The sequence below is a fragment of the Castanea sativa genome, chromosome 12 (genome assembly GCF_040712315.1).
Source record: "Castanea sativa cultivar Marrone di Chiusa Pesio chromosome 12, ASM4071231v1".
Taxonomy (NCBI): Eukaryota; Viridiplantae; Streptophyta; class Magnoliopsida; order Fagales; family Fagaceae; genus Castanea; species Castanea sativa.
The window spans coordinates 19,478,393-19,491,336 of NC_134024.1; the positions used below are offsets into that span (position 1 = coordinate 19,478,393).

A 12,944-nucleotide genomic window follows, 5' to 3' on the forward strand; every position below is an offset into this window, starting at 1 on the left:
TACTAGAGTAGTTTGTATTGTTACTTCATCTTAAATTTTAACTTGATTAAGCAATCCTCATCTACTTTCGAGACCATCATTCTCTTTAATTTTTCATTTACAACAAGTGAAGGGGGATTGAATACAAGTGTTCAATGTAATTAAAACAATTTTATTGTGTTACAACACTTTCTCTCTCTTTTTTTCTTTTGGATAGGAAAGTTACATGTCTTAATCTTCTTCTTCTTTTCAAAATGTATCTCGCACAAGGCGTGGGTTCAATACTAGTGTTTAAAAAGAGGACACCAAATGGCAATGTGGACATGTTTCTTGTTTGAGCAAAAAGATAAACAAAAAATACCTTAGACATGTTTGCTCAAAAAAAAATACCTTGGACATGATTCCCAAAGAAAATAGAAGTAATAGACAATAACTTGGACTTTTACCCATATTTTTTAGGGCAACCATGTGGTATATAAAGTTCATTAAGAGCTTTAATATTGGTGGTGTCAAAATTTAGCAATTTGGCATCACAAAAAATTATTTTATCTATTTTACCACTTTACTTTACAAAACACGCAACAACAGTGGCTTTATTTTAGCATTCAATTAATTATGTAAAATAAATCAATAAAAAACAAAATCATAACCAAAAATTTATGGGAAAAAAAAGAGTGAATAAAAAAAAGGAAAAAAAAAAAAAGAAGGCTCCAATGCAAAGTAGAGTGATGATGCACAAAAATCGTTAGTGAGTTAATTGCCCTTGATCGCACCAATGGGTACCCAAAGAATAAGAAAACAAGAACCAAGCAAAAGGCACCGGTGAAGTACTAACCAAAGACCCTCCGAAAGTTAAGTCAATGAATGAGAAATCTCCAAGAACTCTATAGTGACAAAGCTAGGGATTTTTTGCATACCTTGAAAAAAAAAAAAAAAAAAAAAGACCTGTTGTTTATATAGTGATGCGAAAGAGACCTAAATCCCATGAATACAGGGTTTTCCTTATAGGGAAGAGGTGGAGTTACTGCCACCAAGATCTTGGTAAAACCCTTTATACTAGGAATGTGAAAGTCATGTGGTAGGGTCTTTGTGCGTGGTGCACAAGATATTTCCATGTAGGGACGTGCGTGTAAAACACGCAAGGCCACGTAGGACCCGTCGGTATGCTTCTCCTTCTATCGGTGTGATTTGTATGCTTGGTATGGAAATGCACCCGCCTGCTTCATATGGGTCCATCGGTATAGCCGTCAGCTTCTGCTGGTGTAGGGCACAAGGTTCTAGATGGACCTTCTTGAGACCGATGGTTCCTTCAAGGATTGGTGTCATTGGCTTTATTATTGGTATGGTACTTTTTGCTAACGGGCTCCAATGTTAGAAATCCTTTTCTTATTCCAAAAATACCCTTATCATAGAGCAATAAATCATACCCGAAATATTTATAAAAACGAAAAACAATAAATTCTTTTTGTGACCAGAAACTCAAATCTCTCTCTCTCTCTCTCTCTCTCTCTCTAAACAAAACATAATAAAACATTAAAAATCCCAAAAAAATATAAATGCTCAAACCTCTTTTTATTTTTCATTTTTTGGCACACAACTGCACATTGCTAGAAAAAAATACTTAAAAAAAAAAAAAAAACCTTTCTTTGTATTTGCTATTGCTACTCCCGCATTGGACTCTCTCCATGGCCATTCGGATTCCCTTTCGGTCTATTTGGATTAGGGGGGAGGGGGAGGGAGAGGGAGTAGATTAGAGTTGGCTCAAAATTAGCCTATTTTCAACCAACTCTACTCTACTCTCCTCCACTCCCCCTCCCTCCCCCCTCAATCCAAACAGGCCCTTTAGGTTTAAGGTTTTTAAAATCTGTTTGTTCGCTACTTGTTTCAGTGTTTGTTTCTTTTTTGTATTCAAATCCAACTTCTAGGATACTGAAAATGAAAATTGAGTACAAGTTCTTAAACCAAATAAGTTTTTTGTTGTGGATCCCACTGAAAACTGAAAATGAAAACAAAAAACACCACTTTTTTCAGCTAACCAAACAAGCCCTATATGTATTGTAAAAGACTCTTGTGGTGTTGTCAAAGAACAAGATTCAATGAAATTTTCATAGATAAATCGTGAAGCTAATCTGGCAGCTCATTATTTAGCCAAATGGGGTCGTAATAATAGGTGGCAGAGACTTGTCAATGAATCATCCTTACATGATCGGTTTGTGAATGTGATCAAGAAGGATGCTTTGAATTGTATTTTGCAATGTTTGTTTCCTAATGAATCTTGCTTGGATTTTCAAAAAAAAAAAGAAAGTAAAATAGTTTTTTCCATGTGAAACTTAATTTAAATGTTTGTAAAAGTGAAGGAATGAAAGGATGGATTTATCAAGAAAGGAACCCAGAAGTTTACCTTCCGTTATTTGGCATTGGTGGATGATTGCAGGTCACTGCTGCAGAGGATCCCTAACTCCACTATTTAACATGTGTACATAAAAGCTAACAAGAGTGTTAATGCTCTTACGAGACTGGGATGCTCTCTCCTATCTGATTTTGTTGTCTTTTCTACCCCCTCTGGCTGTTTGCAATGTATAATTCAATGGCATAGGCAAAGCTAGGGGAGGCCAAGGGGTGCCATGGCCCCCCCTAGCTTTTTGCAATTTTCAACTATATATATATAGTGATGATGCTGAAAATCGTCAGTAAGTCGAATAGTCCTCATGTGTCCTTCGTAAACTGCAAAACACAAATAAAAAGAAAACCTTGCAGAAAGTACCGGTGTGGTACCAACCAAAAACCCTCCAAAAGTTAGGTTAGAAAAGAGAATTTTCTATCACTCTAGAGTCTCAAAGCTAGGGTATCATTATGAGTACATTGATTTGTGAAGGCTTTCGGGGTTTTTATAGTAGCGTAGAGACGACATTATTCTCTTGATGGAAAGGGTATTTCTTTTTAGGGAAAATCCTCATTAATGCTCGTATTTCGTGGGATCCTTTTCTTGTAGGGATTCCCCTGATTATGGTTGGGCGTAGAATGCAAGATATTTCCATATTAGGATTCTTGGAGATCACTTAGTCCATGTAGCTTTTTGCAATTTTTAACTATATATATAGTAATGATGCTGAAAATCGTCAATGAGCCGAATAGTCCTCACGTGCCATTGGTAAACTACGTAACACAAATAAAAAGAAAACCTTGCAGAGAGTACCAGTGTGGTACCAGCCAAAAATCCTCCAAATGCTAAGTTAGAAAAGAGAATTTTCTATCACTTTAAAGTGCCAGAGCTAGGATATCATTATGCGTATCTTGATTTGTGAAGACTTTGGGATTTTTATATACGACTTTATTTTCTTGGTGAAGAGGGTATTTCCTTGTACGGAAGATCCTCATTAATGCTCGTATTTCGTGGGATCCTTTCCGTGTAGGGATTCCACTGATTATGGTTAGGTATAGAATGCAAGATATATCCATATTAGGATTCATGAAAATCACTTAGTTCATGTAGGTGCCACGTGGCTTTGCCACCTGTTTCCATCGAGTCCGTCCACCTTTAAATAGTCTGTCCACCTTAAAGAGCCTGTCTGCTTCTCTGCCTTCCATTCAAGACATGATTTCATCTACCAGTTCTTTGGCTTTTAGGTCGTCCAGACCATCTCTCTTCGTAACACCGTCGCTTATTATTAACTCTGTAAATTGGATCCGTCTGCTCTGGGATTTACCCCTATCAGCTACCCCTTCATTCCATGGATCCGTCACTTGGTATCGCAGACAGATATGTGGGGTGACGGTTTTCACTTATTTCTAGGGAGTTGTGTTTTGATTGACAGGGTAGTTGAGAGTCATAAATGTTGAAGGACACGTGACAAGATTTTAGTGGTTGGTTACTCAGATCAAAGCGTTGCTTCGTCTTCTGCGCCGTTTTCCCCTATATATATGTCACCTCTTCATTTCTACTTTTTTACAACCATGTCCTAGTGTCAAAGTGCCACCGTCGTCTACAGGAGTCTGTCAATCCGTCACCTAAATGCATCCGTTCACCACATCACTTCTATCCCTTTTCCACGTCGTACACCTATAAGTGCTCTCCTTCCTGTACTCATGCATTTTCTATTTTCTTCTTTAAGTGTTATATGTCCGTTGAGTATATAAATTTGTAGAGTCTTGGGAGTTTATCCGTCACTTGTAGGTGTAATAGATGCCTAGTGAAGCGTCAAGTGAACAATCGTGTGTCCATGAAGGAGCAAGCTACGATGAGGTGTACCCGTCAGGTCAAGACGACCCCGGCGCCTCTTATTCTAAAAGGGTTCTGTTTGCCAACTCTCATTCTGAGGAGGAGGATGAGGATTCAGATGTGGATAGGTCAGAGAGTGATACAAGTGGAAATTCAAACGACGAGGAGAACATTGAATCTCCTAATAATTCCATTGTTGGCCTTGACGGCCTTAGGAAGTTCATTCTCCCCCTCATGTGGATGGTTAATGACTTTATTTTGACCATCAAAAGCACACACTTCAACACCTTACGAGAGAGGTACCAGATTCTCGTTGACATCCCCATTCGTCTGCCTTTTAAGTCTAAGAAGTGCTACTACCGTGGTGCTGAGGATGTTAGGGTGTACGAGCAAATGTTCAAGGTAAGATTTAGACTGCCCTTGAGTTCTCTCCACCGCCGCTTACTCCAATACCTAGGACTAGCCATCACCCAAATTGCTCTGAATGATTAAAGGATCTTTCTTGGTGCGGAGGTGTTGTACGGGGTTCTGAGTAAGGGGAGACGGCGCCTAACCGTGGAGGAGTTCTTCCATTGTTATTGTCCTAGTGAGATTGTCAAGTCTAGGGGCATCTATAGCTTTCTGCCAAGGAAGCTGGTGCTCAGGCTAGTGTATGAGACCCTTGACTCCAACTGGAACTAAAAGAACTGGTATTTCTTCATCTAGGGAGACAACTAGGTATGTCATCTTGACGAACGGGAGGAAATGCCCTTTGTTGATTGAACTTAGGGTATAATGCCCCCATTTGGTAGGCACTCGTTCACTTATTTAGTTTTTCTATATATTTTGCTCGTTTGTATTTTATCTGTCTTACCATGTTAGTCTAACCGTCTCTTGTCGCAACTTAGGACTGTCCAGAGGTTGATCTTTGTACGTTTTTAGACCTCTTAAAATAACCAGATTAACCTAGTTATTTAGCCAAGTTATTAACTTAGGTAAATTATGAAAATCTAGGTTAACACAAAACAATCATATCATGCAAAGCAGTGGAAATATAAAGAACACAATGATATGATGACCCAGGAAAACCAAACCGGTAAAAAACCTGGGAAGGATTTAACCTAGCTATCCTTAAGGTAAAACTGAATCCACTATGAAGAAATTGAAGTTTACACAATAGCGACTTAGACCACTAACATCCTATTGCTACCTCGAGTAGGAAACTTACTACCACGACCACGTGATAGCTTCAAGTCCTGAACTACTTCATTCTTGGTTTCCCAGCAAGCACAAGCACAAGCACTCCCGCTTGTATATCTTTAAGCTCTTAATGCAGCAACTGAATGATCATCAAGCTCTTGACATAGTCTTGATCATTAATAACCCTATGTATGAGTGAAGGCAAACACCTCTAGATCTCACAGAAGATTCACAAACACAGCATCAACAACTTCTTAAAAACGTGGCTAGGGTTTTCCCTTTTATATCTAGGGCAAAACATAAAACCCTACACACAAAATGGGCTTAGGCTGAGTTGGAAATTTCTGCAGAAAAAACAATCTGAACGACTTTTGATTGGTCGAGTCTAATTCTCAATCGATTGAGCCAGGCAAAATTGCACAATAAATTCTACAGCAACTCGATTCCAACTTTACATTAAAGACACATACTTTAAGCAGTCTAAACAAGACTAAAACGTTTTGATCATGGTTTGCCAACATTACAAATTAATGTTCTAATACATTTAAACCTAAGGTCTTAGAACCTAACAATCTTAAATAGTGGAGCTTCTTGGAGAAGATTTTTAACATCCCGTTAGAATAGAGGACGTGGAAGAAGCTCGTCACCTTGGACACTGTACTGGTATTGTGAGGGTCCTGATCCCACGGACATCGCCCATCGCTACATGAGTCCGTCTCTTTTCTCTTTTAATTGCCTCTATAATTTTTTTCTAACTCTTTCTTATCATTCTCTTCAGTGTAAAAATGGAAGACGGTAAAAGGAGGGCTTACATCAGCTTGCAAGCTGTCGCGCAGGTGAAGAAAAAATAGGAGGAGGGCATACCCCTACTGGGGGGATGGACTCTTTTAAACTGTTCATTAAGAGGAAGAGGATGGACAAGGTTGATTGTCTGGAAAAAAGCCTAAAGTGGTAATCACTACAACTGTCAAGGAGACGCCTCTAGCTTCCAAGCTGCCTCCTTCCCCCCATCATAGGGTTGGGAAAGGCTTAATGACGGCCAAAAGCCCCGTCGTTGAGAAGTGCCCTCCCCTCCTCTGCGAATATTCACGATACGCCCTTGGCCAACGCTCGTCCATCATTAAGGACGATGATTATGAGGATTTGGGCAATCATGCAATGAAGGCCATAGGGGAACCCGACCTCTTCAGTTTGGCTCAAGTGTGTGACCGTCCACTTTTGGCTTCCGTCCTCTTTCCTTTCGTCTCTTAATTACCATCATTTCTAACCTTGTATTTTACTTTCGCAGGGGGTGCTGATGATGAAGGGGCTAATGTACCGTTGCATGGCCCGTGAGAAGCTAGTTAACCGTCTAAAGCAGAGGGCCGAGACTACGGAGACGTAGCGGAATGAGCTTAAAGCCTCGTGGGAGGTTCAGGTCAAAAAAACTTGACATCACGAGGACAGCCTTGGAAGAGTCTAAGAATCAGGCTGAGGCACTGAAGAAGGTACTCAAAGACAAGGAAGGGGAGATCTCTTCTTTAAGGAAGCAAATCCGTCAAGCTAAGGAGGACGGAAAGACGGAGTTTCACAACTCCAACGGTTTCCTTGCCGAGCTTGGCGGCTGCTATGCTGACTGTTTTAACGAGTGCCTCCGTCAGGTCAAGGCTCTTTTTCCTAACTTGGACGTGTCTTAGGTTTCTTTGGATGACATGGCCCAAACCCCAACCAAATCCGTCAAGTCCAAAGGCACCGACGAGCTATTTGAGGGTGACCCCACTCCCGATGCTCAAGGTGATGGAGGAGTTGTTCCCTAGGATGGACAAGCTAAATTCGTCGGCGATGAGAACCGTCCAGTTGATGAGGCAAAGGCAGTTGAGAAAATAGTGGATGAGGAGGCCCCTGTTGACCAGCCTTAGTCTTTTGTAGACTTTATATATTTTTATTTTTATTTTATTTCGTGGGAATTATTTTGAAAACAATGATTGTGTAATCTTAAGCTTGCCCACAAATTTTTGGGTTTTTTAATTATAAGTTTATTTGCTTCCGTTCTATCTAAAAGATATTGCATCTTTCATCCATCGGCTTAAATGTTTTGGACCATTCGTTTAGTTTTTAACCAAAGAGTGATTAGTTTGCTTTATAAGCATGACTTAGTAGATTTTTAGGACAACCATAGTCTGTCCATATCATGGGTTGGACTCTTCAGATAAACATGGTTCGTCCACTTTCGTGTGTTAATAAATAATTCTGGCTAATCATGTTCTTCAAGGTATCCATGGGCATCCCTAGATCCGTCCGCCTAAGGGGTCACTTGTATGAACTGTATCTCTTGGGACTTCCTTAGTATCCGTCCACTTTAGGACTTGTATATATTTCAGGGTATCCTTGGAATGCATCCGCCCACTTAAGGACTTGTATATATTTCAAGGAATTCCCTAGGGATGTATCTGTCCACTTAAGGACTTGAGTAAAATTAAGCACCCTTGAAATGCATCCATTGCTCTATGGACTTACAAATTTCAAGGTATTTCTTGAGATTTCCTTGTATCCGTCCACTCATGGACTTAGGTAAATTTTAAGGCGTCCCTGAGATGCATCCATCCACTTATGGATGTTCATAATTTTCAAGGCATTCCTTAGGATGCACCCATCTACTTACGGACAAATTTTTAGGCATCCCTTTGGGATGCATCCGTCCACTCATGGACGTTGATAAATTTCGAGGCATTCCTTAGGATGCTTCCGTCCAGTTTAAGGATTATAATAAATCCCAAGGCATCCCTTAGGATGCGTCCGTCCACTCATGGACTTTAATAAATGTTAGGCTATCCCTTAGGATGCATCCGTCCCCTTGAGGACTTATATAAATTTTAAGGCATCCTTTTATGATGCATTCGTCCTCTTATTGACTTTAATAAATTTTAGGCTATCCCTTAGGATGCGTCCGTCCTCTTGAGGACTTAGTTGTAGATGCGGTTTTGTAGAGATGTATACATACACATGACATATCTGAATAACTCCTCTTATTATGATAAATACGTGCATAAAAATTGTTCTTAAAAGAATCAAAAGCTGCCCCTTGGGCTTAAAAAGTACTGTAGAAAATAATAAAAAACTAGAAATAAATAAACTGGAAATGAGGAGTGGTGGTCTGTATGCCATCGTCTACTGGTAATATTTCTTTAGGTGCTTGGTGTTCTATGGATGATGCAACTTATGTCCGTCGAGTGTTTCCAAGTGATAGGTGCCTTTCCTTTGCCTTGAAGTGATCCTGGAGGGTCCTTCCCAATTAGGTCTGAGCTTCCCTTGGGAGGGATCTCTTGTAGTGCCCGTTACCTTCCCTAGGACAAGGTCTCCAACTTAGAAGTCTCTATGTCTGACTCTAGAATTGTAGTGCTTGGCCATGAGGTCCTAGTATCGTGCTACCCTTTGTTTGACTATTGCCCTAACCTCGTCTACTAGGTCCAGCTATAGGCGCATGGCTTCGTCATTCCTACTCTCTTCATGATTCTCCACCCTTTAGCTTGTGAGTCCGACATCTCGGCAGGGATAACGGCCTCACTCCCATATGCTAGCTGAAAAGGTGTTTCCCTTGTTGGTGTCCTTATCGTTGTCCTATATGCCCATAGTACACTTAGCAGCTCGCCTGGCCATATACCCTTTGCCCCCTCGAGCCAAGTATTGATGATTTTAAGCAAGGATTGGTTCGTGACCTCAACTTGTCCATTGGCCTGAGGGTAGGCGGGTGAGAAGTAGTGATTCTTAATCCCCAGCTATGAGCAAAAATCCTTAAATGACTCGTTCTCGAACTTCCCAATGTCTGAGACCAATACCCTAGGGATCCCGTACGTGCAGATGATGTTTCTCCAGATGAAACTTCGTATGTTCTTCTCCATGATGGTGGCCAGTGCTTCAGCTTCTACTCATTTGGTAAAGTAATCTATCCCGACCACTATGAATATTAGTTGTCTTGCCGCCGTTGGGAATGGGCCCATGATGTCTAACCCCCATTATGCAAAGGACCACGGAGCTACCATCGGAGTGAGCTCTTTCGTTGGCTGTCTAATGATGTTGTCAAACCTCTAACACTTGTCGCAAGCTTTGACATAGGCTTAGGCATCCTTCTGTATGATAAGCCAATAGTATCCTGCCTAAATTAGCTTGTGCACTAGTGACCGTGACCCCAAATGGTTCCCGCAAATCCCTTCATAAACTTCCCTCATAACATAATCTGCTTCCTCGGGGCTTAGGCATCTTAGGTACAGTCGGGAGAAACCTCTTTTGTACAAGACATCCTTTATTAGGATGAATCGTGCCACCTAAATCTTCAGCTTCCTTGCGGCCTCCCTACTGTCAAGTGTGACGTCTTTCAAGTATGAAACTATCGATGCGGTCCAGTTACTGTCCGAGCCTATTTCCTGCACATTGACGCCATCTATCAAAGGTGAAAGTTGAACAAAAGAAAGTACCTTACTAGGAATGAGCATGTGTTCTGCTGATGCGGCCTTGGCAAGATGGTTGACTTGCTCCTTCTCTTCCCTTGGGATTTGAACGAACTTGACCCGAAGGTCGACCACCCATCTCCTTACTTGCTCTAAGTATTTCTTCATCCGTTCACTTTTGCATTCGTAGGCACCGTTCACTTGACTTGTGACCACCTGAGAATTGCAATAAACAACCATACTTGTGGCCCCTGTTGCTTTAGCGAGATCCAGTCCTGCCACTAAAGCTTCGTACTCCGCCTCATTGCTGGTTGTAGGGAAGTCAAAAGGAACCATGCACTCAATATCGTCCCCTTCCAGAGAGTGAAGTACTATACCTGCTCTGCCAGCCTGCTTGTTGGATAATCCATCCGTGTGGATACTCCATTGAGGATGCTCTTCCGCCCCCTAACCTTTCATATTGGTGAATTTCGCGATGAAGTCAGCAACTACCTGTCCCTTCATTGCAGTGCACGAGCGATATTGTATGTCAAATTCACTTAACTCGATTGCCCATAGCACCATCTGTCCAACAACTTCAGGATTACTCATTGCCCTCCGTAGAGGCTTGTCTATCAAAACGACCATAGTGTGGGCCTGAAAGTATGGTTTGAGCTTGCAAGCTACGATTACCAAGGCGAAGGCTAGCCTCTCTATCAAGGGGTACTTCTCATCTGCGCCTCGGAATGCTTGGCTAGTGTAGTATACGGGCTTCTACACCCTATCTTCTTCTCTAACCAAGGCCACACTGACGATAGCTGGGGAGACGGCCAGGTAGAGAAATAGTTTTTTCCCTAGTTTGGAAGGACTTAGCAACGGTGGGGAAGAGAGATTTACTTTTAGGTCATCGAATACTTGTTCACACTTGTCCGTCCACTTGAAGGACTTTTTCAACGTGTGAAAGAAAGGCATGCATTTGTCCGTTGCCTTTGACACGAACCTGTTCAGCACCGTTATCTTGCCGTTAAGGCTTTGCACTTCTTTTATGTTCCTAGGTGGTGCCATCTCCATTATGTCCCAAATCTTGTTTGGGTTGACTTCAATGCCACTCTGAAACACCATGAACCCTAGGAATTTTCAACCCATTACCCCAAATGCGCATTTGCTTGGATCGAGCTTCATGTTATAAGAGCAGAGGGTATCCAATGTCTCCTTAAGGTGGTCCAAATGGTCGTCTTCCCAACAACTTTTCACTAGCATGTTGTCCACGTAGACTTGGACATTTCTCCCAATCTGGTGTGCAAATATTTTGTTCATGACCCTCTAATATGTTGCATCTGCATTCTTAAGACCGAACGACATTATTTTGTAACAGAAAAGGCCTTGGCTGGTAACGAATGAAGTTTTCTCCTGATCAACCTCATCCAGCTTGATTTGGTTGTAACCAAAAAAAGCATCCATGAAGCTCAGCAACTGGTGTCTTGCTATTGAGTCTACCAGGACGTCAACCCGCGAGAGTGGGTAGCTATCTTTAAGGCATTCCCTGTTTAAGTCCGTGAAGTCTATACACATCTTCCACTTTCCGTTGGCTTTCTTGACCATCACTACATTGGCCAACCAGTTGGGATAATATACCTCCCTAATGAACTCTGAATCCTGTAATTTCCAGACTTCTTCCGTTATAGCCTAATCTCGCTCTTGGGCGAACACTCACTTCTTCTGACGGATAGGGGGAAAGGAGGGTGATACGTTCAACCTGTGAACCATAATGGAAAGGTCGATCTCGGGCATGTCTCATGGCTTCAGGCAAAGACATCTTGGTACTTTCTTAGGAATGTTGTGATTGCTTAGCGAATGGGAGGACTGACAGAGGTGCCGATCCTGGTTATCCACTCAGGTCTAGAGTTGTCTAGAAGTATCTCCTCTAATCCTTCAACTGGCTTTGCAACTGTCCGTTGCTCCTCTATTCTCATAGTTTGTAAATGGTCATCCATCTCTAACATCACTATATAGCACTCTCGTGCTACCACTTGATCTCCTCGCACCTTTCCTACACCGTAAACGGTGGGGAACTTGATCATTAGGTGATAGGTTGAAGTCACGACCTTCCATGAATTTAGGGTAGGTCGACCCAGTATGGCATTATAAGAGAATGAGCAGTCAATGATGAGGAAAGTTACCTCCTTCGTGGTCTGTTAAGGGTAACCTCCAACTGTCACGGGCAAGGTAATTCTGCCAATGGGGTATACTTTCGTCCCTCCGAACCCAACGAGTGGTGCATTGGTTGGTACAAGCCGTTCCTTCTCAATTCGCATCTACCGGAATGCCGGGTAATAGAGGCTATCAGCAAAGCTCCCATTATCAACCAAGACCTGGTGAATGTTGTAATTCCCTACCCATATGCTAACAACAAGTGCATCGTCGTGGGGGTGGTGGAGACGTCGAGCATCTTCCTCTAAGAACCCAATTTCGAGGTTGTCGACCCGTGCCATTTTCAGAACAAAACCCGTCAGTTGGACATTCTGAACCATCCTAAGGTAGGTTTTGTGGGCTTTCCTAGACGAGCCAGATGTTGCGGTGCCCCCTACAATCATCCTTATGTCCCCTAACGGTGGCCTGGGGCGCTCGCCTTCCCTTCTACTAGCCTGTTCCTGCAATGGGTCTGTCCTTTCTTTGCTGATAAACCGTTCTAGTTTCCCCTGTATAATGAGGGCCTCGATTTGTTGCTTCAAGTCATAGCATTTAGATGTGTCATGGTTGTGATCACAATGAAAGTGGCAATACTTATCTCTGGACCTCTTGCTTGGATCTCCCTTTAACTTGCCCGGCCATGTCAAGGTCGTATCATCCTTGATCTGCATTAGGACCTGATCGATTGGGGCAGTCAGCGGGGTGAAATTTGAAAACCTTCTAACGGGTGGCTTGGAGCGCCTATCCTCCAGTCGATCTCCTGTTTTGGAGGTCTTTCGTCCTCTCTCTTGCCGCGCATCTTCCTGTCTGTCCCTCTTCTTGGGGTTTTCCACTCGACCCAGCAGGGCATCTTCTGCGTTCATGTACTTGGTAGCCTAGTAAAGCAGTCCTAACATAGTCTTCGAGTCATTTTTGTACAAGGAGAATAAAAACTTCCCCTTCCGCAAGCCATTGGTGAACGCGGCAATATTATC

At 42.2% G+C, this 12,944-nt stretch overlaps 1 protein-coding gene across 1 annotated transcript; it reads right to left on the minus strand.

The window, feature by feature from the left end:
- Positions 1-12,095: 12,095 nt before the first annotated feature.
- On the minus strand, positions 12,096-12,833 carry LOC142620324 (uncharacterized). Its single transcript, XM_075793713.1, has one exon. It carries the CDS (start codon positions 12,831-12,833, stop codon positions 12,096-12,098), a length of 738 nt encoding a protein of 245 aa, XP_075649828.1.
- Between the last annotated feature and the right edge of the window lie 111 nt (positions 12,834-12,944).

Excerpts from the sequence above, each read along its gene's own strand:
- LOC142620324 (XM_075793713.1), bottom strand. The coding sequence starts at position 12,833 with ATGAACGCAGAAGATGCCCTGCTGGGTCGAGTGGAAAACCCCAAGAAG.